The sequence below is a fragment of the Eucyclogobius newberryi genome, unplaced genomic scaffold (genome assembly GCF_026437365.1).
Source record: "Eucyclogobius newberryi isolate DKJ021-1_F unplaced genomic scaffold, fEucNew1.0.hap1 SCAF_2, whole genome shotgun sequence".
NCBI lineage: Eukaryota > Metazoa > Chordata > Actinopteri > Gobiiformes > Gobiidae > Eucyclogobius > Eucyclogobius newberryi.
Genome location: NW_027315834.1, coordinates 34,619,429 through 34,643,872, shown reverse-complemented (window position 1 = coordinate 34,643,872; position 24,444 = coordinate 34,619,429). Strand labels below are relative to the sequence as shown.

At 40.5% G+C, this 24,444-nt stretch overlaps 4 protein-coding genes across 6 annotated transcripts; 3 read left to right on the top strand and 1 right to left on the bottom strand.

The window, feature by feature from the left end:
* The first annotated feature begins 97 nt into the window (after positions 1–97).
* hcls1 (hematopoietic cell-specific Lyn substrate 1) lies at positions 98–3,517 on the top strand. Of its 3 annotated transcripts, XM_072455166.1 has the most exons (16): positions 98–216; positions 287–360; positions 1,020–1,143; positions 1,218–1,328; positions 1,389–1,443; positions 1,511–1,621; positions 1,694–1,804; positions 1,874–1,984; positions 2,068–2,123; positions 2,209–2,278; positions 2,354–2,502; positions 2,626–2,736; positions 2,852–2,956; positions 3,083–3,149; positions 3,214–3,285; positions 3,357–3,517. In XM_072455166.1, the coding sequence occupies exons 1-16, from the start codon at positions 130–132 to the stop codon at positions 3,491–3,493; spliced, it is 1,551 nt and encodes a 516-aa protein (XP_072311267.1). In that variant the 5' UTR covers positions 98–129; the 3' UTR covers positions 3,494–3,517. The 3 variants fall into 3 exon arrangements, with proteins under 3 accessions (XP_072311267.1, XP_072311264.1, XP_072311265.1); XM_072455163.1 differs by having other exon boundaries at positions 2,852–3,149; XM_072455164.1 differs by lacking the exon at positions 1,874–1,984 and having other exon boundaries at positions 2,852–3,149.
* Positions 1,617–4,794, bottom strand: llph (LLP homolog, long-term synaptic facilitation factor). The gene is made up of 3 exons (XM_072455169.1): positions 4,682–4,794; positions 4,172–4,396; positions 1,617–4,098 (listed from the first exon to the last, which is right to left on the bottom strand). Exons 2-3 carry the CDS (start codon positions 4,386–4,388, stop codon positions 3,935–3,937), a joined length of 381 nt encoding a protein of 126 aa, XP_072311270.1. The 5' UTR covers positions 4,389–4,396; positions 4,682–4,794; the 3' UTR covers positions 1,617–3,934.
* Positions 4,795–4,842: 48 nt separating this feature from the next.
* Positions 4,843–6,243, top strand: pex26 (peroxisomal biogenesis factor 26). The gene is made up of 5 exons (XM_072453787.1): positions 4,843–5,114; positions 5,192–5,332; positions 5,514–5,830; positions 5,901–6,041; positions 6,134–6,243. The coding sequence occupies exons 1-5, from the start codon at positions 4,906–4,908 to the stop codon at positions 6,232–6,234; spliced, it is 909 nt and encodes a 302-aa protein (XP_072309888.1). The 5' UTR covers positions 4,843–4,905; the 3' UTR covers positions 6,235–6,243.
* Positions 6,244–6,883: 640 nt separating this feature from the next.
* On the top strand, positions 6,884–9,275 carry usp18 (ubiquitin specific peptidase 18; the record flags this gene model as incomplete). The annotated part of the gene is made up of 9 exons (XM_072453514.1): positions 6,884–6,984; positions 7,075–7,214; positions 7,280–7,359; positions 7,430–7,564; positions 7,655–7,750; positions 7,829–7,990; positions 8,063–8,194; positions 8,292–8,335; positions 8,885–9,275. Coding segments are annotated over 9 exons (930 nt in total), but the record flags the coding sequence as incomplete, so codon positions are not given.
* Positions 9,276–24,444: the final 15,169 nt, after the last annotated feature.

Below are 24,444 nucleotides of genomic sequence, written 5' to 3'. Positions count from 1 at the left end.
AATAACATTCCTAGAACAATTTCAACACGCTGAAATGTTGCAGATTTTGTACCAACAGTATTATTACAATAGAAAACAACGAGTGCAAAGTTGTGGTATGATTGGTATAATGTTGTTTATCCTTTACAGATGTGGAAATCAGTTGTAGGCCACAATGTGAAGGCAAAGGAGACTAAAGGCGATGGAGATGACTGGGAGACGGACCCTGACTTTGAGGTAACTAAGCAGATTTTGATTTGACATTGTTCATCTGCTTGTTTTGCCCTAAGCACATTGTTTTTTGCAGAATGACATCACAGAGCAGGAGCAGAGATGGGGAGCAAAGACTATTGAAGGATCGGGGCGAAAGGAGCACATAAGGTGACTCTCATAACCCGTCACATAATAAAACTTTGAGGTAAATGTGGCAACGTACTGCAATAGGAAGAGGAAGTGAAGAGAGCAGAAGTAAGTCAGCAAGTCTGCCCTAATAAGGAAACTACAGAACTACCAAGCATCAGTCATATCTGTCATTTATTTAAACTGCTAAGAGTCAGAAATTAAACTTAACTTTGACACTGTACATGCAAATATTGAACACAAAGATATTGTTACTGTATTGACATTCAAATTACTGTTTTAAGAAAACCACAATGTATGTATCTTAAAGTGCATTACGTTCAAATTTGTCAAAAATCAAAGGTTTTGTTGAAGTTTATGAGTTTACTTTGCTGTTGCACAAAGATAACAGAACTGACATAAGAGGTATTTCCAAGTGTTTGCATGCAGCCATACTGCCTGTCTAATTTATACTATAGTTATTTGAAAGTAAACAAAAATACTGTGAAATGTTTTTCTTTTTAAATTCATGTTTAAACTACCAGAAAAAAAGTTCCTTGAGTAAATATTTAACCTGACTTTTACGTATGTCCTTCTGTTCTGTTTGAGAAATTGGTTGAATAATCAGATGTAAATGTTAATGAAGCCTAAATCATTATTTGGTTACTGATACGATGCAACCTTTAAACATGCATTGACAGTGTTGCAGACCTCAGACAGAAAGTGGTGGTGGAGCATGAGCGGGTGAAGCAAAAAGAGCACATTCCCAAAGCATCATACGGTTATGGAGGCAAATTTGGGGTGGAAAAAGATCGCATGGACAAAGTTTGTAATGCAGCATTAACACCTTTATCCTTTGCCTTGACGGTTTTGTAATTTATAATTTGCTTCAAATGAAGGTGGCTCTGGGACACGACTATGTGGCAAATGTGGAGCAGCATTCCTCACAGAAAGACGCATCACAAGGATTTGGTGGGAAATTTGGTGTTCAAAAGGACCGTGTTGATGAGGTCAGTATCAATTTACACTCATTAACAAATGGTAAACAATGACTATACTTTTTTCTTTAGTCAGCTTTGGGTTTTGAATACAAAGGAGACGTTCAACAACACGCATCCCAGAAAGGTATCTGAATCATCTTGTACACCAAAACTGATTCTTGTAAATCACTGGAAATAACAATGTGCTTTAGATTATTCTAAGGGTTTTGGAGGAAAATATGGAGTAGAAAAAGACAAAGTGGACAAAGCCGCTCTAGGATATGACTATAAAGGCGAGACGGAGAAGCATCAGTCACAGAAAGGTGAAAAATGTCCATTTCAAAAGTTAAGGTGATAACAAAACATACATATATTTACTTGTCTTCTGATGGCAGATTATGCTAAAGGATTTGGAGGTAAATTTGGTGTGGAGAAAGAAAAAGTAGATAAGGTTGCCCTTGGATATGACTACAAAGGAGACACAGAGAAACATCAGTCACAAAAAGGTGAGTACAGACAGTAATACTAATATATTTTTGTCATTCTGTTGATGGTGAATTAATGTTTTTAATCAGATTATTCAAAGGGGTTTGGAGGAAAGTTTGGAATTGAGAAGGAAAAGGTCGACAAATCAGCCATGGGTTTTGATTACAAGGCTGAAACAGAAAAGCATCAATCACAAAAAGGTAAAGAAAATAGCTACTTTGTGTTTTTAGAGGGCACAGGGACATTAAACTCATTACACCGTTCACTGATTTCAAAATTCCAGATTATTCAGCAGGATTTGGAGGCCGATATGGAGTACAGGCAGACCGCATGGACAAAGTCAGCATCTTCAACACTCCATTAATTTAGTATATTAATATGCATTAAATGCACATTTCATCTCATAAATCACTTATCACTTCAGAGTGCCACTGGCTACTTGGATATTGAGTCTCCTACTTCTGCTTATGAAAAGACCGTTCCCATGGAAACATGTAAGTACACTTATAGAATTTGTCCTCCATAAGAAGTACTTCATGTATATTACAAGCGCCTTGTCTGTGATTCAGCGAGTGTTGGTGCTGGTAAACTAAAGGCACGTTTCGAGAGTATGGCCAAAGCTTCCAATGAGGAAAACGCAAAGAAAGTAGAAGAAGAACGAGCAAGAAGGCAGGCTCGAGAAACCAAAGAGAGGGAGGAGGCTCAACAGAGACAAACGGTAATTCATCTGTACACTGAAATGATAAAGTTTTATTTCATACTCCACCAACTTTACTATGCAACAGTATGCAGGTCACAAAATCTAAATGCACCAAAGATGAAAACATGTTGCTTATTTCAGGAAATGAGTGGAGAGGATAAATCTTTTCCTCCACAAGCCTCAGCGGAGTGCGCCAAAGATGACCCTGAAGACCACCACACCCACAGCACAGAGATACAGGAAGAGCCCGAGGTGAAATATCAAAATGAACTCAACTTGAATTATACTAGTGACCTTAAGAGTGGGGTCTGTTTCAAAGCAGATTCTTCAAACTTTTCTGGAATTATATTTTTGAGCTTGTGTACAGAAGGAAGAACTTTATGAAGCACCTCCAGCTCTGCCTCCACGTCGAGAGGATCCCATAGATGCAAATGCTCCTTCACTTCCTCCAAGGTCAGCAGGAGTGGACAAGGTAGATGAGGACAAAGGGGAGTATGAGGACCTAAGTGAGCCACAACCAGCAGGAGTGGACAAGGTAGATGAGGACGAAGGGGAGTATGAGGACCTAAGTGAGCCACAACCAGCAGGAGTGGACAAGGTAGATGAGGACGAAGGGGAGTATGAGGAACTAAGTGAGCCACAACCACCTTTAGCTGAACTCTCAGGTTTGTTTATTAGTGTTGATTTAAACATACTCAACATCTGTTAATTTGGAATATGTTCCTTCAGCAGAGGGTGAAAATGAGTATGAAGACCTGACACATGGCCTGAAGGTCAAAGCCATTTATGATTATAAAGGAGGTACAGGATTCTTAATTGCTCGCAATTTTTTTGTACGTTCTCTCACAGCTGTTGTGTAATTTATCCCACAGAAGCTGATGATGAAATCTCATTCAACCCAGAGGACATTATTACAAATGTGGAGATGATCGATGAGGGCTGGTGGAAAGGACACTGCCATGGGCGCATCGGTCTGTTCCCAGCTGCATATGTGGAGTTACTGCAGTGATGTAGTTTTGTGCTGAATACTTTTTTTTATAAATATTCAATTGCTTTTTTTTCCCAATCAAGTAGTATAATTGAGCTGGTGTTAAACTTGTTTTTTTATTGAATAAAGTACTGTTTAAAGTAATAAAGTGAATAAAAAAATCTGCAGTATCTGATCCAGCGCTGCTGGGGAAACGCCCATCATATCTTCAGAATCAGAATGGGTTTATTTTGAGCTAGGTTCAGAGTCAGGAGGAAACTATTGTCTTAGTTTGAAAAGGAGCAAAACACAGAAAGGCAGAAGTAGTGTGTCCTTATAAACTTACAGGGACAGACCTTTGCTAAAGTATCAGACTTTTTCAAACACAATTTTGGTCAAACAACAAATCCAGATGCAATTCTGTTTTAAGATCCATCGAACATAATGTTTTAGGCTTAATCAGTCTCTCTGTATTGGAATATGTTACCAAGCAATGCCCTTCTTCTTTTTGCCAGAGCCACCTTTCTTAGACATCCGTTTGCCTTTCATTTTTTTGGCTTGACGTTGACTCATCCATGCAGGATACTGTCCATGTTCATCAAGCAGAGTTTTCTTACTGCGCTTGCTGTCCAAATCCATTGTCTCACCTAAATAAAAAGTGAATGATAATGGATACGTAACAAGTCTGGGGAAGTACAGTTGCTCAGATATCTTGCTTACCATCTCCTGTTTCTTCTGCCATGTCCACGTCTGTTTTTTTCTTTAATTTGGCAGCTGGCACCACAGTGGCGATCTCCCCCATGTCTGTCATAACAGCCTCTCCTTTCACGTCCGTACCCAGAGCCTGCTTGAGACGGGCCAATTCTTTTGGGGCATTTTTCTTCCTCTTCTCTGCCCGCATCTTTCTCTTCCATTTGCTTCGCAGACTTTTAGCCATGTTAAGATCTTCTGTAATGTTATCAACAAAAGAGCAATGTCAAGAGTACAATGTCTAAAGTACAATGCCATAGGTTTCAAAGAAAACAAAACAAAAATAAAACAATCAAATGTATTGCAAAGACAACTTTCAGAGTAAATTCTTAATCACCCCACAGCTCTACTACCACGCAAGTTAGCATGCATGCTAACTCCAAGAAACCGAAGTCAATTTAAGTCAATAAATCAACACCAGATCAAACATCAATACCAGTATAAAGTACACATGTGTGGCATTAAATGACATGCAACAACTTACTGTATGTGGTTAAGGTTTAGATGTTCTTAGTGGTAGGGAAGACAGCGAATTCTGCACGTGTTTACAAGCGAGGGCATTTACGTTACGTACACACCAACACAACGCAGCGTGATTGGTTAACGTTGAAGCGTCAGTAGCATGAACTCTGATTGGTTAGAATCTTTTGTTACAGGAAGTGCGATGTAAATACATTTTGTGAATAGCTTTTCCTCTGTAAACTATGGACATCTCGTCTAATGACAGTATAGCCTCGGCGTTGCCTCATTGCCGTGCTACTAACACCTCTCAGTCTTCAAATGTGAATTCAATGCACAGTTTGTTGGAGTCCGCTGCAGAGCAATTTATTTTGAACAAGGATTTTGAGACTGTTTTTGAAACTTGTGATGGAGCTCTGCAGGATTTAGCCAACATCGAACAAGAGGATGAAAGGTAAACTCGTAAACTATTGATTTTTTATTTGTTGACGTATCAGTGGTGCGATATTTTTTCAATGTTTGTCTTTCAAGGTCTGAAGAGATTAAGTCTGGCTTTTGCATCTTGGGGATTCAGGCACTGGCTGAATTAAATGAGTGGTGTCGGGCTCTTCCTTGGGTTCTCCAACAGTATGAGTTCCAGGAGAAAATACCTGCAAAAATTATGCAAATGTGGTATAAAAACACTCGCTTTTTCCTATAAAATTCAGTCTATGCAACCAAACGCTGTAACAACAACAGTTTTATCAAATGTTTTAGCTCAACACATACTAGAACCTTTGATACAAGTTTACTCAAATGTCATTGTTGCATGAATTAAGAGCATACATCAGATAATGTTCTCTTTGTTTTTCAGCATACTACTCTATTCCAAAGTTGGAGAGGCGGTTGTGATGTTGGATGTAGCCAATGTTTGGTTACATTGCGTGGTCAACAGCAGGGCTTCTGGGTTTGCAGCAGTCATGGAGCTGTACCTTTTACACATTCTCATACCTCTGGGACACTTGGAGGAGGCCCGCGAGCTGATTCAGGGAAGAGTGGGGAGCTGTACATTAACCATGGAGCAAAGGCAGACGGCCCTCGACATTGTAGACGAAAAAGAACTTCAAAATAATCTCGCTTTAAATCCTTCAAGCTGCTCCTCAACGTCTCTTATCACAACCAAGCCTCAAGGTGTAACAATGACAAGTAGAATGCATCGTAAATCCACTGTTCAGTCTTATTTATATTTTATGTTTTACAGGGGCAATACTGCACAAACTTGGAGCCATTATAAAATATTTGTACAAAAAGTTATTGGGGCCACTTTCCGACAGTTTCCGTCTTCACAAAGTCTTTCTCGTTGCTGTTCTCCTTTATATGCTTTTTATCCGGATGGATCCAGGTCAGATCCAGTTTGTTTCATAGACACCATACAAATATTTTTAATCAATAACATGAACATAAGTGGTATTTATTCTTGATTTGTGCTTTCAGCTCTCCCGTCTTCTTTTCTGTGGATTTCCAAACTTCATAAACTATTCGGACAGTTGTGGACCGCTTTGTTTGGACCCTATTATCATGCCACAAAAAAATAACCATATTGTGTTTAATGGTTTGATTAAAAAAAACATTTTTGTAATAAATGGTTCATCATGTCTTAAAAGCTGTTTGACATGTTCATCATTTGTGGAAATAAATTGATTGAGTTGTAGAATATACCTAATAACACTTAAGTTACAAATATATCAGTGGAATTGGGCTAATATTACATCAGAATATGAGAAGATAGCATGTAGACTAGTCCTATAACATAATCAAACTTACATCTTATGAGATCCATAATATTACATCCATTGTTCAACATAACTTCTAAACAATCAAATTCCTTAAGTTTCGATTCTCAACTGAAAAAGATCGAAACGAAACTGAAACTTTGTATTTAAACCAAACAGCGCATTGGAGTCGTCATTGTGCAAACTGGACTCCACAGCTGCGATGGCGATGGCGAGACTTGGTTGTTATTTCTATTCACGGAATGTAATGGGTGAGTAAACTGAGTGTCTGGTGTTTTAAAAGCCACAAAACATCATCATCGTCATGTTTATGTCGCGTTACTGTAGCGGTTCAACTTCCGGTTCAAACTACTGCACATTCTGTTATTAATTAGTCCTTCCATAGTCCATAATAATGAAATATTGGTCCAGCGATTTTATGCCATGTCCTTCATGTTTTCATTGATGTCTTACAGGAATACGAGGTCTCACAAACTACTGTCTGTCCTGTTGTGTGAACACATTACTGCAGACTCTCTCTGCCACTTGTGAACTGGTGGACTTGCTTGGCAGGTAACAACACTGGAGCAAAATATAGTGCCAGCATTATTTTTGTTGACACTTTTTTTTATCAGAAAACATACCAATTGTCCATTGTCACAGGTGGGATTCAGTTCACTTGAGACCGGCTGATGGCTGTAATGTCCCTCTTGAATTAAAAAGGTTTCTTGTTGCTAATGTGAGAAATGAGCCTGTTTCACATAAAAACTTCCTGCACTCTTTGGATAGAAATGGTGTTCAACGTAAGAGCCATAAACTTAGTATGATGAGTATTTTAATCCCATTTTGACAGTCAATGTTTATGCAGTTCACACCCAACATGACGCTGATGAGGTTTTCCTGTTCATCCTCAACTTGATTCAGAAACAAGTGGATGACAAAAACCTGGTTAGTAGTTTATTCATACTATTCACTTGTTAAGTATTTACAAAATAGTATAGTTTTATATTTATTACAGGCTGAACAGATCCAGATGTTGTATAAAATATCACTGGAGACCTATGTCCTGTGTCTGGAGTGTGACTCGGTTCAAACCAAAGAAAACTACGTGCTCAGCCTTCATCTGCACGTGAAAGAGGGCCACACATCACTGGTAGGCCAATACCACCATCACTATTGTGTTATTTACTATTACTTTATCATTACAGTCTTAAAAATAACAAACAGTAAAATTGTGTCACAGGAACAGTGTCTAACATCATTCTTTGAGGAACATGAACTCAGAGACATAAACTGCTGCTTCTGTGTTCAATGTGAATGCAAGACCCCAGCCAAACAGGTATGTACCATAAACAGATGCACTTGCTAAATAAATTTAAAAAAACAAATAAACATATACATCATATTTGTTTTTCAGGGGGTTCGGCTGCTTTCCCTGCCACCCATTTTGTGCATGCAGTTTAAACGTTACCGTAATTATGGCAGGTTCACACAGAAACTCGATTACAAGGTGACTTTTCCTGAAACGTTTGACTTCTCAACGACAGTACATCAAGCTTTGTCCAAAGACTTCTCTCAGGTACTATCGCCTGTTATTCCAGACATATTTGTGCATATATCTGTACATTGTTGTATATTTATCTTCTTGCAGACAGACTGCCTGTACACTCTATATGCCGTAGTGGTGCATTCGGGGTCTGCAGGATGTGGTCACTACACGGCTTATGTTCGTCGTGGAGAGGGCCAGAGCTGGTACTACGCTGATGACAGCAGCACTCACCAGGTTTTGCCCACAGCCAATTTCTTCCCATATTTCTCACAGGCTTTATAAGTTTAATTTGCCATATTTTATCTTACTGATTTTTTTATTTCATCAAAAGGTGTCATGGGAAAATGTGCAGTCATCTTATGGAGGAGAACACAGGTAATTTAATCTGCACTGATCTAAGCATGTAAGTTAATGATGTTTTAGATTATTAGGGTGTTAAAGCATTATTTTTAAAACTTATTTTTATAATGGTCACTAACTATCATCTCTGAAAATAAATGGAGTTTAAAGATAAAAATAAGAGCTAAACAAAACCACATTGATCTTTTTGTTTGTGTTCTGGTCCAATCTTTGAATCCTTGAAACAATGAGGAATGGAGCGGTCGCGCCTTCAGCAATTAGAGCAAAACACCTGACTCTCATCTGAGCCTTCACTTGCTCTGAGAATTACATCTACAATTTACTTTTAACAATAGTCCCAGCTCAAAAGGCCTGACATCATGGGCATTATATCTCAAGACATAGACTTTGTTTTGAAAAAGTAAGAGGAGAGGTGACCCTGATCTCCCAAAACATTTGAATTGAACTCATGAAATGCTCCTTTTCCTGTTCCATAATCATTTAAGTCATTGTGTTCTTGTACGCCAAAACCATGCCTTGTTTAGATTGCTTTTTTCAATTGGCGTACTATTTTCATTTTTGCAGACACACAGCGTACATGTTAATGTACAGAAGAAAGCAGTAAACTGACAGACTGACAAAGCTGGGATAAAGTGCAACAAAAGGACAACCTTATAGGAAAGCACAAGTAATCATGTATTGTTTTTAAGTATTGTAATTATTGTAATTTCATGAGTTTTTGATGACGCTAAGATACATTTATTTTGGGGAACCAGTAGGTGGTGGTGAAGACTTAAAACTTGACTCTTTGGTCTCAGACCACACACTGAGAATGATTATGGTTGTTTTAACACACTGTTTAGTAGTTAAATACTCTCTGTTTGGGGGGAAATACCTGCAATAAGGCCTAGTGTCTAATTTTCTGAAACTATGGTGTAAAATAAAGGAGTTACTCATAGCTATTACCTTAATTCAATTCAACGCCCAAAAGCAGTTGCCTTGAGGAATTTGTCAAAAGGATAACTGTCCCGGCGTCCCTTGTCATATTATTCAAATCCTATTCATTTAAGCTACTTGTTTTCGAGTTACAAAGTTACTTTTACTATATGTGGTGCAGTGTGTTACTTTTCTGTGGATAGTACATCACCTACTTTGTGAAGATGTTATTGCTTTACTGGGATGTTACAGATTATGGCATTAAACATCTAGCATGTATTACATTGTAGTACTTTTAGATTCTGTCTCTCACAGTGGAAATGCACCTACAGTGAAAAATTGCTCTAGAGCTACTACCGCCCCCTTGTGGCACCTGGTATTCACAGCGGTCTCCCATCCATGTACTTACCAGGTCCTGCTTTGCTTCTGACAGCTGACTAGAACGGACATTGACAAGGTGGTGACCTGTAACTTGGCTTAATTGATCCATCAATCTAACTGTTCAATGCCTTACTGTGGAACATTCCAGGCCAAGCCTCAGTGGCTATATCTGATTGTAAATGTCTGAACTTATCATTGACTCAGAAGCAAAACAAGGCTGGGCCTGGCTAGTACTTGGATGAGAGACTGGGACGCCTCACCAGGGGACACAGGGAGGCGGCTGTGGCCCTAATGCAACTTTCTGTTGTATTTTTAGGCAAGGAACTTCAAACACATTCCCTGGAATGAATGTGAGTGATTTGTGAGGGTATGGCACAGATTGAAAGCCTCACTTTCGTCAGTCTGCCCCAGGGCAGGTGTGGCTGCAGTAGTAGCTTATCACCACCATTATAATCATCATGATATATATCATATAAACATATATAATTATTTTAAAAAGAACAAACTCAACACAAACACAACATAACTTGACCAGATAGTGAAAATAAAAATTCCAAATAAACGTTACTTCTGGAAAAGCACCTTTAATTATTGAAGTACATGAGGTTTTAGTATGGCTGTTCAAACTCTAACTGCTCTAAAATGATTACCACCTCAGCGTTGTGGGTTTGCTTCTCGGCCTTGACCATTTTTCTATACCCTCGCTCTTCCAGTTTAATGCTATAACTGTATGTCCAAAAAAGGACGTTGCTAAATGCTACCTCATTAAATATTACCTGGTACCTTGTTGGATGCAGTTGGTAAACCATGAACGGTCTGCAGTCGGACATTTGGCTGCCGCTGTGGCGGTGTCGCCTCTGCCGTTCTCACTGGTCTAGTTTGGAGTTGGGGACCGTGTGAATGTGCTGCTGTGCTGAGGTCTGACAGAGTGGAACATGTCTGTACACCACCACAGGCGCACAGGGCCTCTGCTTAGTCATCTCACTGCCATGAAGCTCAGAGCCACTCGATCAGGAGCTACACCACTCGACCGTGGAGCAACCATATGTGCATCGGGGCAGACCCATTTCCCCCTTTTGCATAATGTGATGGCAATTATGAAAAGTGCACAAACAGACGTATTTATCTATTGTAAAGTATTATTTTAACTGCAGCTTAAAACAACATTGTACTCTTTTTACATTTACTGCATCATAACGCCCAGAGAGCAAACTTAGCGGATTGACGAGGCCGAGGTCCAAGGTGAATTTCAGAATCAGAATCAGAAAAGGTTTTTTTGCCATTGTCAATGAACAGAATTCACAACATAGGAACTTGCTTTGGTGATTCGGTGCAACATAAATCAATGAAAAATAATATTTACAAAAAAATTAGTCACACAGCACCCTCTAATGAGAGACTGAACAATTTTATAAGGTTAAAAATATGTCAAACGTTATTCAAACAAATCTAGAGACTAGATTTAAAGACTAAAACGTTGAGACACCCTTGTGCCTTTCTGCACCATTGTCTGCCCTGGAACCTTCTTTAGATGCTCCAGCTCCCCGGGGACTCTTTTGGCCGGAGCACCTGGCAGACAACTTCATTATTACAGGTAACTCTTCTGCACACAAAACAATTCAATTAATTGAACTTTGTTTTAATTGTTTTTTTATTTATTTATTGTGCACATTCACAATAGCGCACTTTGCATAAGCAGTGAGCAAGTAAGAAGTAAAACTAATAATAATAAAGGTATTCCACAGTATGGTGTTTAACCTTTATTAAATTACAAGTGTTAATATTCCTTAAAATACCTGAAAAAAACCAAGCATTACTGCTGTGACTTCTCCACAGGTCTGATCTGTAACTTGGCTTTTCTCCACAGAGGAACGTTTAATGCTTTACTGTGGAACATTCAAGGAAATTAGATGGTGGAAAGTGTATATTCACCAAATTGCCCTCCACCACTGTATATGTGATTTGTATTTTTTGCCATGGCAAACAAAGAAATTCAAACTTGTTTGTTTAAAGTTTATTTTTACCTTTATAACCTGTTAGTTGCTGGAGAAATAGCTAAAGGGCACTTATCTTTTGCAGCCTAGTGCTTCTATGATCATCATAACATTAGTAACAGAGTCTTAAGCCAGTTCACTGTCCACAAGACAAATAAAACTAAACTACGCCATCAGTCTCTGTTCACCTAAAGGTCTAAGCATATAAGTATATTCTGAATGAAGGCTTTTCATTTTTCAATCAGTGACAGATTTAACAGAACGTAGACACTGAAGACAAGGCTGGTGACGTGCCTTGCCCAAGGACACAACAATAGTAGATTGGAGCTGGGATAGAACTATTTTTCAGTTTAGTGGGGAAATTCACATTCTCAAAAAGTACTCGAATAATTACAAATTACATAATTACAAAAGTGCGTTTAGATTGTAATTTTTTACCTGGTCGCAGTGTTGTTAAGTAGTGCAGTGTTTTTCAACTCTTGGTTTAAAAGATGCTTTGCTCACTAGCCACCAAACTATTATGAAATGACACCAATTAGGGGATAAAGAGAAGTGTAAATGTCTGTCACTCTGACTCATGTATCCATCTATGTCCCCTTTCTGGCACCACATTTTTTTTGGGATATTATATTGTATGACTTGGTAAAATCAAATTAGATTTTGTTTTTTCAAGACACACCTGACAGTCCCTTAAGGTACACTGGTTAAAAATCAAGACGCTGGTGCATTTGTGGCAGGGTCTGTATTTGGCAGCAAATAATTTTCTTTGGACAAGTTTTGGAGCTTCATTAATGCTTTTTGGACTTGTTGATGTGTGTTTACCAGTTACTAGGTGAGCACACCACTGCAGTGCATCGAATATGGAATTTGGCCCTTTGAGAAGCGCTCTTAAGTGTTCCCTTTTCTCGTGAGGCTTTTAGAGGCTTATCATCAGTTGCTGAGTCTGACTTCTTTTATATGACCGACAGACTGCATGTATTCCAAATGTTGTCACTATCAGATTGAGCTTAATGTAATGTCTGCTGCTTGTGGTTCTATTTTATTCATCTTAACGGGAAATGGCTTGAGTTCTTTTGCTGTTCACTTCTTCTTTCTCCTGAGTAGTTTTTGAATGGTGGTTGCACTGTGTTAAAGGTGCCTTTTGTAGCATTTTTGGTGGGGAGTACGCCACCTGCTTGTGGCAATGGAGATGTTCTTTCTGGTTGGAATGTTCCACAGAATGGCATTAAATGTATCAATCTATAATTTATTGTATTATGAAACTTTTAAAAAAATTTAGCTATAATTTCCCCCAATCAGATATGAGCTTTTATGACAGAGATGTTTCTCTTTGTCAAACCCAGGGGCCTTTAACAGGCCTCATCCTGACCCACATCACATACACGATAAACGACTGCTCGTCCATGGGTTGTTACATAATTTCACTTTCACTTTTGCTTAGTTAAGATTTTATGTGCAGGTGGTGATGAAGGAAATGTTGGAGTAAAAACTGAAAAGGAAAAGTCCTATACTGTGCCAAGTAGCAGGCATTTATTTTAATCTCTTGTGCAAAGAAATATGTAATATGCAAAAACAAAAACCTTTCTTTAATGGTAAAGACAAAACACATCTTTTTGTTCAGGGGATCTGCAACATTTAACAGCAGTTAGTTTTTTCAAATTAATGAAGGTCAGAAAGAGGCGCTACTACTACTACTACTACTACTACTACTACTACTACTACTACTACTACTACTACTACTACTACGACTACTACTACGACTACTACTACGACTACTACTACGACTACTACGACTACTACGACTACTACGACTACTACGACTACTACTACTACTACTACTACGTAGGTCCACTATTTGTATTATAATAATACATTGTAACATTAAGAACCCCTTTTGGACCCCTAGGCACTGCTTGTGTTGCCTATGCCCACTGTTGAAGATATTGGGGGTCTATTGTCTATTAGCATTCGATTTTGGCAATATAAGTGGCCCCCGAGAAGCATTTTGCGCATGGCCCAAACAAAGCTACAACAGTCCTGTCTGTCTTATAGGTCTTAATACTTTACATTGTGTGTGTGTCTTTATGGTTCTGCAGTTTGAGCATTGGAGTCCAATTTCTCCTCTGGGAGTTCATAAAGATTCCTGTCTGTAAAGAGTGAACTCTGGTCTGCATGAGCTTCATTCACGTGCTCACTTGTCTTCCTCCATATTCTTGGCTGTACAAACGCAATAAATACAACATCTGCTGGGTTTTCGAGGAAAAGGATGTTGAAAAGTTGAGCCACATTAATAGCAAAGAAAGTGAATGGTTAGATCTGGTTTGGTTTCCATTCTGACATTTTGATTTTCTTTGATTTGGTCTAAATTTCAAGTGACACCGCTACTTAGTGGTTAATGGGGCCTATTGGTTTTCAGTTATTTCTATATCTAAGCCCTGTGCTGTTGGGAGCAGGTTGTTTTGCATTGGGGGAAAGTTGAAGCCCGTTTTCTGACCCCAGGAGCTCATAGGCCACCCCTGTCGTTAACGGCTCCATCGTTAGCCGTCAGTTTACACTCCCAGCTCGTCTCTTATCACTGAGATGGCCATCGGCTCAGGTTTCTGATGCAAAGGTCTGGCCTGTGTGTGTCAATGTTACGCCTTCCCTTACATACCTGCCACCATGTCAGGGCACATCCACATGTTCTCATTCTCACACTGCAAATAGTTCTTATGGGATCGAAATGTAATTTTGCTAATTAACTAAGATCTACAGTAAAATGTGTACAAAATATTCAATTGTGTTTTTAGACAGTGTGTGAACCTTTGTTACAGAAATGGCAAAAGTAGCCTACGCAGTTGCTCATAGAGCATCTTCTTGACTACCGGTAGATTTGATTTATTATTTGTTTCATACTCTTACTTATCTTCATCACAGCATTTGTCATCATAAATCTCCAGAATCATGTTGCGTCTTTTTATAAATTAAATCTTCCTGAGAGGTTTCAGAGTACAGGAATGAATGGAATTGCACCTTGAGGCTAACCGCTGCCTCACGATCCCAGAGTCGAGTCTGTGATAAATTCTCGACAACCTGTTAGCTCCAGCTGATGCTCACTGTGCTTGTGTATGCATGCCAATAAGTTGCTATACCATCGCTCCTGTTAATGAGTAGCCAGGCCGGAAAGAGTACTGAATACCTGTGTTTAGGTATAAGTTCCGTGAAATTAAATCAATCATCTGAACCGTGTCTCTAACTCAATAAAAATGCAGGGCTGTACAGCTCTTAAAATACTACTTTATTTTATTATGATCAGTATTTTTATTGTGTTAGTTAATATCCTATATATTTATTTAATTAATGTGACTGATTACACACATTTAAGAATTGCATTTGATACTTGATACCTACAATTGATAAATGACTTATGTTGAAATCATGATGATTGGCTACAAACTGCTCAAAAACATTGCACATTACACTAACGTGGTGCCTGTCTAATCGCGCAGGTATTTCAAATTATACCCTTGAATCAAACTAACTAAGTACATTATCATATTGCATTTGAGTATTTGTTTCCCCTTTACTGTTGGAGCAAAACTCTCTTGAGACAAACGGATGCAAACAGTGTGGCATTCTTCCTCTTCTCCTTGGTGCCACGTTAAAAAGCTTGACCTGGTGTTGCGGTGTGTGTAATACAGCCTGGGCACCTTGAGAGCGGGCTATCCTTTGTCAAACCCCTGTGACCTGCGCTCTCCTTCAGCCTCTCTTATTTCCGCACAAAGACACTCTAATGCCAGGTAGCCGCTGCTGGCATTCTTTATGCATTCCTCCACGGGGAAGTTGCCGGGATCAGGATGAAAAATGCCCAAAACAAAGGCCTACTCTCATTCACAGGGTTTAGGGTTCTGTGGGAAAGTCCTGGCCAGGCCGAGGCTGTGCGGCAGAGGAATGTGAAGCGGGGCATAGCTCACACAGTCTCTATGACACAAGGTAGACAAGGTAGAGAGGTCTTCTTACACATGGCAGCCTGCGAGAGAGGCAGCGAGGAGACAGATAGCTGCGCTGACTACAAAGTGTAGTTATTCGCACATGTTCTTACATCTGTATTTCAATATTTAAAGGTGTGCAATGTAACTTTTCTGGTGGAGGGTATGCTACCTGCTTGTCTCCATGGAGATCTGTTAACATGGTATTACGTTTATCTTTCTCACATTTATCCACTTGCAAGTTTTTTATTGTGCAAAAATACCTTCAAAAACATAAACTCTTATGGCCGTTACAGACCGGGTCGTCCCAAAGCGTCCAGTTTACATTCAAAGTCTATGTAAACGCGCATCGAACGCGTCCTGCGTTTTTCATGGAAAATCGCGCCGCATATTCATGCATTCATTTTGGTGTTGGACGTTCTCGCCGCTTTGGACGCGCGTCCGAGGCGTCCGACGCCGAAATGTTCAGCTTTGTCCAACTTTCTGCGTCGGAAGCGGCGCAGCAGCCAATCAGAGATGACGCTCCACTGACGTGCTACGCACGACCCGGAAGAAGACCCAAAACAAACCCCGCCACGATAAAAATAAAATCTTTAGACGCAGCTCTTGGAGCAAATAATGATATTGACTAAACTCTGCTCACCTCTGAAGTATCTGCGGGTCCCAGACGGGCCCCGGTGCCCATCGCCTCCGCTTTTGGACTTTGTAAAGTTAATAAAACAAAGCTATGGTCCGCCATTAAACTCCATTTACACCACGAGAAAAGCAACACAGCACAAGTCCTCCACTGCGCATGTGCGCTGAGGCCTCGGACGCGCGTCCGGGGCGTCGAGAACGCGCGTTGGAGGCGTCAGTCTTCAAATGTACAAGCGTCCAACTTCTGCGTTGAGCTCGAATTTGACGCCCGATGTGTACGTACCATTACTCGCAGAGCTGACCTGTAAAGTGACATGGGAGCATCACTTTGCTCTTTGCCATGGAGATAGGCAATGCAATATTATTTCCATGGAGACGAGCAGGTAGACTCTCCATCACAAATATTACGTGGTCCACTTTTAAAATTGTATGAATTAAGTTTTGCTTTTAGTTGTCCTCGTTTCCTTATTTTCTGTAATAATAAAATCTAACTCTTTATTACCATAATCTAATCCCCTCGTCATATTTCCATTCCTTTAAATTAAACTGTAATCTAAAGTAAACAATGGTACCTAAAAACTTAAACGACAATAGTTGAGGGGGACTATTTCTAGCTACACAACCATATGTAATTCCTATAGTCTTGTCTCAGCTCACAGTTAAAAGTAGGCAGTTTAGCCATACGTCCTGTATGTAATGTATGTACTGTCAAACTGCTTTTCTCAATAGTCTCAATAGTCCACACTTTCATTTGCATCACATTAAATCATCATTGTTTTGATCAGAGATAGACCGTTGTTGACTTTGTACTTTATCTTGATTAATTCACACGCAGATACCATTGCATAAACAGTGAAAGCTGGCATTTGTTTATGGTGCGTTTAGCCTGCTATCAGCCCAGCCTCTTTGTCTGCTGTGGAGCTCAGCGCTCTGTGTGGCTGTGGGATATGGGAGATAGAGCACATGGCTAAATGAGAGGAGATCTGCAGCAGCCCACAGGCCCCTCCACACTCTCTGATGTGGCTTCAAAACTTCCTCGGAAATGCAAGGTCTTATGGGATAGCACTTAAGTAGTCCCTGGAGTTTGGAGTTTTGAATGTGCGCATGTGGCCCTGTAGTTCAGTGTTTGTGCCGCCAGTTCTTTGTTGAGGCTTTGATATGCAAAGACTCAAGTTGTAACTCTCTCTGGCTTTATTGAGGAATGAGGGAGTGCCGCCACAAACAAAATCTTACAGCAAACCATACCTCACAGATTATTATTTCTGTACAGGTGTGGTAGACTGATAATACGTGTGCGTCTGAAAACTTCACTTCCGCCCTGGAGCACAATGGCATTCCCAGTGTTTTCTCATGGCCTCTTATCTGTCTTATTCAAACAAGGTGCTCTATTCACCTGATAAACAAGGAGCCTTATCTTGTCTGTTAAGCTCCTAAAGGCAGTGGTGCATTAGAGCCCACTTTAATAGATCATAAAGGATTAGAGTTTAGATGGAGAAAATGCCAATGTTTATGGATTTTTAGCTGCACTCAGATTGTTTTAGACATTTTGTGCATGAGTATAGAGGCCCGGCCCTCTCATCTGCAGCCTGTTATGGCGGAGCGGGGCGATGACATCATACTGGTCTCGGAGCGGCGGCTGGTAATTGGGCTGCTTTCCTCCTACAGCAGTGCAGGCCAAACAGAACACACAAGTGGAGCCAGGCAATGCAAGTCAGATGGACTGGGTTTTTCCAGAGGGGCTGCTGGGGCCTCAGCACAGACCGAGAGCCAAGAGGCCTCAGAGAGGGGTGCACCCATCCAACTGTAAATGTCAGAAATGAATGAAGGGCCTCAACTCAAAATGAAATCTGATATAACGTGCCCCAGGCCATTTTGTTTGATGTGCTTCACAATCCGGCACTGTGTCGACGGCTGGATAACTGTGCCCATTCTCTCTTATGTGACATTGCTAAAGCATTTTCATGTGTTCGTGGAAGTTTAGTAAGAGCCAACGTCAATGAGCTTCAGCCCACACAAAGTTCCATTACAGTCAGACTTGAGTTTTTGCACCTCAGAGCGACTGCCATCCAACAGCCAGCCATTGTTTTACTTTAAGGAACAGTCTGCGTTGTAATCCCATATGTATTTTCTATCGCAGAAGTTAAATGCATCTGTACAAAATCTGAAGGAATCTTGTGTTTGTCCAGAAGAGGAATCGAACCAGTTTTTGTGATCCATTCAAGTGAACCGACGCACCACTCATAATAATTCATTGAGAAATCGTGTCCGATATGTGTTGGATACCTGTATCTATAAAACAGCATCTGTCACAAAGGCAGTTTTGCTTCCTGTTCTGTAGGACTCATCCCCTCATGTGTTTGCATAGACTAGTTTGCATACAAACCCATCTGTTATCTTCAAAGGAACAAGTTGTGAGAACATGGTGTCAGAGCTTGTGTGGGAAAACATGCTTTCTAGTCATGTCTGAAAAGGGTGCAGTGCTCAGCATGTTGGCACGTGCCCTTTCGCCTGTCTACATTTCCCTCTGCTTGTTTTTCTAATCAGTTAAAGACAGTTATGAGGGGATGAGCTGGACACAGGAGGTTACAAGTAGATCTGAACAGCAGTGAGATGCAACTCGGCGTCTGTGGTGCACAAAACATGAGTCTGCAAAACTGTGAGATGCGATTTGAGTGTCGCTCAGTAGTTTCACTTTGCATGTAAAGGACCAAGCAGTGAAATAGGTATGTGGTCATATACAAACTAGTGTACATCATTGCTGTAGTTTTAAAGGTGCACTATATGACTGTGGATATGTAACCGCTTGCCTCAATGATCCACAGTATGGTGCTATTATTGCCTTAAAATTTTCCTTTGAAAAACACAGAAGCTTTTCTTCTGTGGGCTTGCCTCTCCACAGATTTCACTTGTAACTTTCCTCTATGGAGATGGATAAGAGAGCTATAAAGTATACTTGTGGACTCAGACACAAAACGTTTGATTTCTGTACTAATCATGTTCAAGTTCCCACCTGGATTTATAGCCTCTAGATTAATATTTTTTCAGCTTTCAGGGTTTGGCACACTTTGACTAGTGTGAAAGCATTTTCTCAGCTCATAATACCAACCCTTTTCACTTCCTTTCATAGACCCACGTCATCAAAGACATACTGTAGCAACTGAGCAATGTTTGAGCAAACAATCACACACAGCTTTATAAGGAGCCCGTCGAGAAAGTAACTGACTTGTACCCCTATAGGATGAAACTAATGACAGCTGGAAGTAAATTCAGATTTACGGTTGAACATCTAGGAGTAAGTATCTCCCAAACTGCTGTTCTTCTGAGATGTTCCTCTGCTGGCCTCGTTATGTATAATTGACCCACATTAGAAACATGGGGCAGCAAAGAAGTTTATTTACAGTCTATACAACATTGCAAATATGTTTCGATGACAGATGACCTCAAAACACATCACTTATAGCCATATTAAACCCTTGAAATGTCCAGAATGGTAAACCTTTACTGTGATGCTTTGTCAAGTTTGTATTAGTGTTGAAGATTTGCTGGTGTATCCTCTCTGCTGGTGAGTTCGCTGTCGAGGCAGAAACTTTGCCGCAGGGAGAAAATGATCATAACATGCGAGAATGCATTATCACTTTCTCCCACTTGTGCATAGTCACCCCACAAGTATGTCATGTATTTTCTGGTGTTTCTTATCAGGGAGAAAAGACTGAACACATTTCAAAACTTGCACTGACGTGGCATCCGAACGCTTCTGTCTGTCACTCCAGGATGATTAGCTTACACTATGCAGGACATGTACTCTAAAATATCTAAAACATCACCTATCAATGTCCATGACGTGTCCACCATTCATTAGAGCAGTTTTCTGGAGGTCCAGCTGTTATGCGCCATTTCTGTTTGACCTCAACAGTGTTCAAGCAAGCCCAGCTTACAATACAGTAATTCATAGACAGATCTATTCAGTGAAAGGTTGAAATACATTGTAATATTGCCTTTGATTGCCTTGGACACTTTAAAATTATCAAAGCACTTTACATTACATTATTCATTCACTGACAAAAGTGAGGCTGAATATCTGCGCCATCGGCCCCTCCGAATAATTCATTCACGCACACACCCCATGCTCACATAGGCATTCATAAAGTGTAGTGTCATGCCCAATTATATAACATCAGTATTCAAGTATTGAGCTCTAACCACCACAAAATGAGCAAAATGTCACTTACACTTTTTCCTTTCCACTTTTGCTGGTTTCTTAACACTAGCAATGAGTTATTTGAACGTTATCCTCATTTACATGTTTATCTGTAGTTCAAGGGCTTTGATGAATTGCATACATAGTTTCACTGGCTCACGATTTGAAGTGTTGGAAACAAATTCAGTGCCCCCTATCCACATGTAAGAACAAATATGAGTCAGCCAGCTACATCTGTGCAGATAGAGAGGGAAGCCGCACCTTGAAAGCCCTAGCAACTTTTCATGTCTCGAAAACAGCCACATGTTTCAAAACTCTCCTCCCACGCTGCACATTTCACACATTCCTCAAGAATGTTTGCTTTTTACAAGGTCAAGGGAATGAATCCAATGCGGAATCCAATGCGTCTTGGTCCTCAAGTTTTTTTTGGGGGGAATGTATACTCTTTTGCACCTTCATCGTTTTTTTTCTACACTTACTAAAAAATCCTTCTTCCCCTGGTGTATTTCTGTCTGACCATGAAGCCAGTCTCCCTGTGCTTTCATTTCCTCAGTGACAGGGAGAGCTCTGACCGTGGCCGCAGCTACAACACATGCCTCACTACTTCCTGTTATTAGCGATTACATAAGTTTGGGAAACAAAGACATCCTAGATTGTTTGGGAAGCCCCCTTAAATTTCCATGAGAATGAGAATTTCCAGTTGTACATTTGAGAGTTTGTGCAACTGGAGTCAGAGATGCTATTTCCCCATAAGGCATAATACATTCAGACTTTTACTACAGTTTTGAACATATACCAGGTAAAAACAATGAAAAGTAAAGAAAGTCGAGCTTGTTATGGGCGTTAGGGGCGTTAGGGACGTAAGGGGCGTGTCTGGTTGTTACGGACACGTCATTGTAGGTTAAATTCCAGCATATATATGCTCAGAATGAATGGTCCTGTAGCATTTAGGTCACTTGTGTTGCAGTCATGGACAGTGCTGAGGGTGCAGGGTGATGCAGACGGAGCTCCCCAGAGACGAGGCCCTGGTCCATGGGAAGCAGTGGCCAAGGATCAACAACATGAGTGCATCTTTAGGCTACTGCACTGTGAACCTGCTCTGTTCCCAGCGCGGGACAGCCCACAGGGTGCACCCTGTAACTCCCAGACTTTCGGTGGGAAGAACTAATGAGTTTTGTTAAAAGCTTAATCTTTTCTCCTGGGTTGTAACTATTATTAACCCGCCTGACAGACAGCTAAACGAGGCACTCCTTGTGGGAATGTTGGTATGGATCAAATGTCATGCAGAATTGAGAAATGATTTTGTGAGTTTGCAGCTTGTTGCGTCTTGATTGCTCTGATTTACCTGCTGCTGCTCACAGGAAACAAAGGCCTGAATCTGGTTTGGCCAGCTTTGTTCAAGACAACACTCCAAGTCTTATTTTCAAGTTCATTTACATTTACTTTTTCTATAAACATGTGGTAGTTGTTCAACTGATCAGCATGTTTTTTTTTGTTAGTTATAAGATACAACCCTCACCCTGCATAACCTTAATAACCTAAATTCCAATTTTCTCAGTAAACAGAACAAGGATGGAAGTATGTGGCTTATATTTTCTTATCTTATATTTATCTTATCTTATATTTTGAGCGTAATCACAAGTTACAAAATTACTTACTTTGGGATTATTGTTAGTATTAGTATTGTAGACCTTACCAAAAGGATATTACCCAATTACAGTCAAGCAACGTAGTTGCACAATCTGAAAGAACCCCAAATTGACACAGGGAGAACATGCAAACTCAAATTCAAACCAAGACCTTCTTATTGTGAGACAAGAGTGCAATTGCTGCACTACCATGCATTCTTCCTAAAATCTTTCTATGGAGACACGACTACTGGAGCGTATGTGTTTAGTTTGGCTTCTGTTCAGAACTACCAATGTAATGTCATGTGACAGCCAATATTATAGAAGCCCTGACTTCTTCTACAGATAAGAAGTTGATTTTCCCAACAGGGTTCAGTGCATTTGTGTGTGTTTTGGAGGAAACACAGTACAGTCCCTCTGTTGGCCCTGCTGAATTTAATCAACCAATGATATCAATGAGGTGAATTAGGACTGAGGCTGACTCAGCTGTACAGAGCTCTCTTTATGGTACTGTCTGGGTCCCAGAGACCCTGGCGTTAGCTCACATCACCCACCAGCCCCCAAACTGTCCTAAGCCTGCAGCAGTCGACTCTGCACCTCTCACTCTCCCCTTCGTCCCACAGTTTATAAGGAGCATATCACCTCATAGAGCCGCTTTCTTTCAAAGAGCTCCCGTTCAGCCCCCCCATTTCCTCCATGCTCTCAGGAGGGAAGTGTAAGTGTGCAGCAGTGAAAATGCTGCAGAGCTGAGGGGAAGTGGATGAACGAAGAAAGCAATGTTATTTGTGGAACAGTGGGGCCCGCTGGCTTAAAATAAACGTATTCAAAATGACTTACTGGAAACGGCTGTGCGCTCTGCTTCTGATTAATGCCTCATTTTTCTATAGGCACAGGCAAAGAGTGTATGAGAGAAAGGGCAAGACTGAAAAGCTAACTTTTGTTTGATCCAAGGTCATTGAATGGCCAGCTGCTGGGCCCTTCTATCTGCCCCAGGGATCTTGTCTTCCTATTGGACATCCTGTCTCTGATGAATTGTCACTCTTCTCATCACACAGAGGAAGCGTGGCGCTGCCAGGACACACCCACACATGTCCTATCTAGCCAATCAGCAAGAAGCAGTTGTCCAGCATCCCTTGCACTTCGAAAACCGCAGCTGCCACAGGAGCTTCTTTTGTGTCCTTTCCTTCCCTAATCTCTGAGCACACACTTGTACACTTGTGACAGACTGTCGCTGCCTCCTGGCCACTGCCCATCTCAGTCACTGCACCGCCCAAAGACATCTGTGTGCAAATGAGCAGGAAAGCTGAGGGAACTTTTGAGCCAACTGCCAGAATAGGATGAAGAGTTATGTAACACCAAAAACTGTATAGCAATAGCATCAGTCCCTCTGCAGTCACATGCAGTGCTCCTAAAGCATAAACATGGACTTTTCTGTCTATGCACAAGGCTGTGTACAGTCTGGTATAAGAACACATGCAAAGCTCATCTTATCCAGATACATAGATCTTTCTTCTATGTTAACTTTTCTCTCCGCTAAATGGAAAGGATGTGACCTCACCTGCCTGAAATCCAGCGTACACTGTATGCTCATGACTGGATCCAGATTCACATTTTTGCGAAACAATTCTGTATCCCTTCACAACATGCAAACATTCTGTGGAAAAAATATCTCGATGAAGGCCAAAAGGGCCAAAAAACTTTGTCATTTTAATCGTACTTGCCATGTAGTAATAAAGGCTTTTTAATTTAATTACCTTTTTGAGTTCCATGTGTAGAATATTCATCCAAGTAGCAGTGTTTTTTTTACATGCATCCTAAATACATACATGGGCCTATTAGTGCATGTCTGTAAAGCATTGTTCAATATATGGAGCCCCAAAAGGCCAATTCAGTAAATGCTTCAGATTCCTTAAGAGATGATTGCATCTGCTCACCCTACGACAATGCAAAACTAAGTCATTTTCTGGCACCCAGTAAAAAACCCTTTTGTTTAAACTGGACCCTCTTCCTCTCCCTTATTACTCCAGAGCACAAGATGGAGAATAGACCAATGTTCTCAGCGACTCTGCAGGAATGAGGGACTCAAGCTGCCGGACGTCAGACATACACAGTCCTGTTAGAGTAGGGGGAGAACCAGCAACAAAACCGAAGAAGAAGAAAACCCTCTTGTATTCAAGGACTAGAATGAAAGCCAAGCCCGGATGTGACAATGTGTCCCATCATTGTTTCTTAAAATGTTGGCATTGTTGTTTGAATACTGCTTTTCAGTTTAGCCAAAACATTCTTGCATAGGACACATTTTGGGAAACGCCCTCATCTTCTTTGTTTTAGTGATTCTCAGTTTTATCTGCTAATTGGTCATGTTCATTCTAATGCCCTGTGTTTTTATTTGACATGGAAAAAA

Excerpts from the sequence above, each read along its gene's own strand:
- llph (XM_072455169.1), bottom strand. The coding sequence starts at position 4,388 with ATGGCTAAAAGTCTGCGAAGCAAATGGAAGAGAAAGATGCGGGCAGAG. Across the intron at positions 4,099-4,171 it reads GGCAGAAGAAACAGGAGATG|GTGAGACAATGGATTTGGAC; the intron begins GTAAGCAAGATA and ends CTTTTTATTTAG.
- pex26 (XM_072453787.1), top strand. The coding sequence starts at position 4,906 with ATGGACATCTCGTCTAATGACAGTATAGCCTCGGCGTTGCCTCATTGC. Across the intron at positions 5,333-5,513 it reads GCAAAAATTATGCAAATGTG|CATACTACTCTATTCCAAAG; the intron begins GTATAAAAACAC and ends TTTGTTTTTCAG. Across the intron at positions 6,042-6,133 it reads TTTTATCCGGATGGATCCAG|CTCTCCCGTCTTCTTTTCTG; the intron begins GTCAGATCCAGT and ends TTGTGCTTTCAG.
- hcls1 (XM_072455163.1), top strand. The coding sequence starts at position 130 with ATGTGGAAATCAGTTGTAGGCCACAATGTGAAGGCAAAGGAGACTAAA. Across the intron at positions 1,329-1,388 it reads AAAAGGACCGTGTTGATGAG|TCAGCTTTGGGTTTTGAATA; the intron begins GTCAGTATCAAT and ends TTTTTTCTTTAG. Across the intron at positions 3,150-3,213 it reads ACCTTTAGCTGAACTCTCAG|CAGAGGGTGAAAATGAGTAT; the intron begins GTTTGTTTATTA and ends ATGTTCCTTCAG.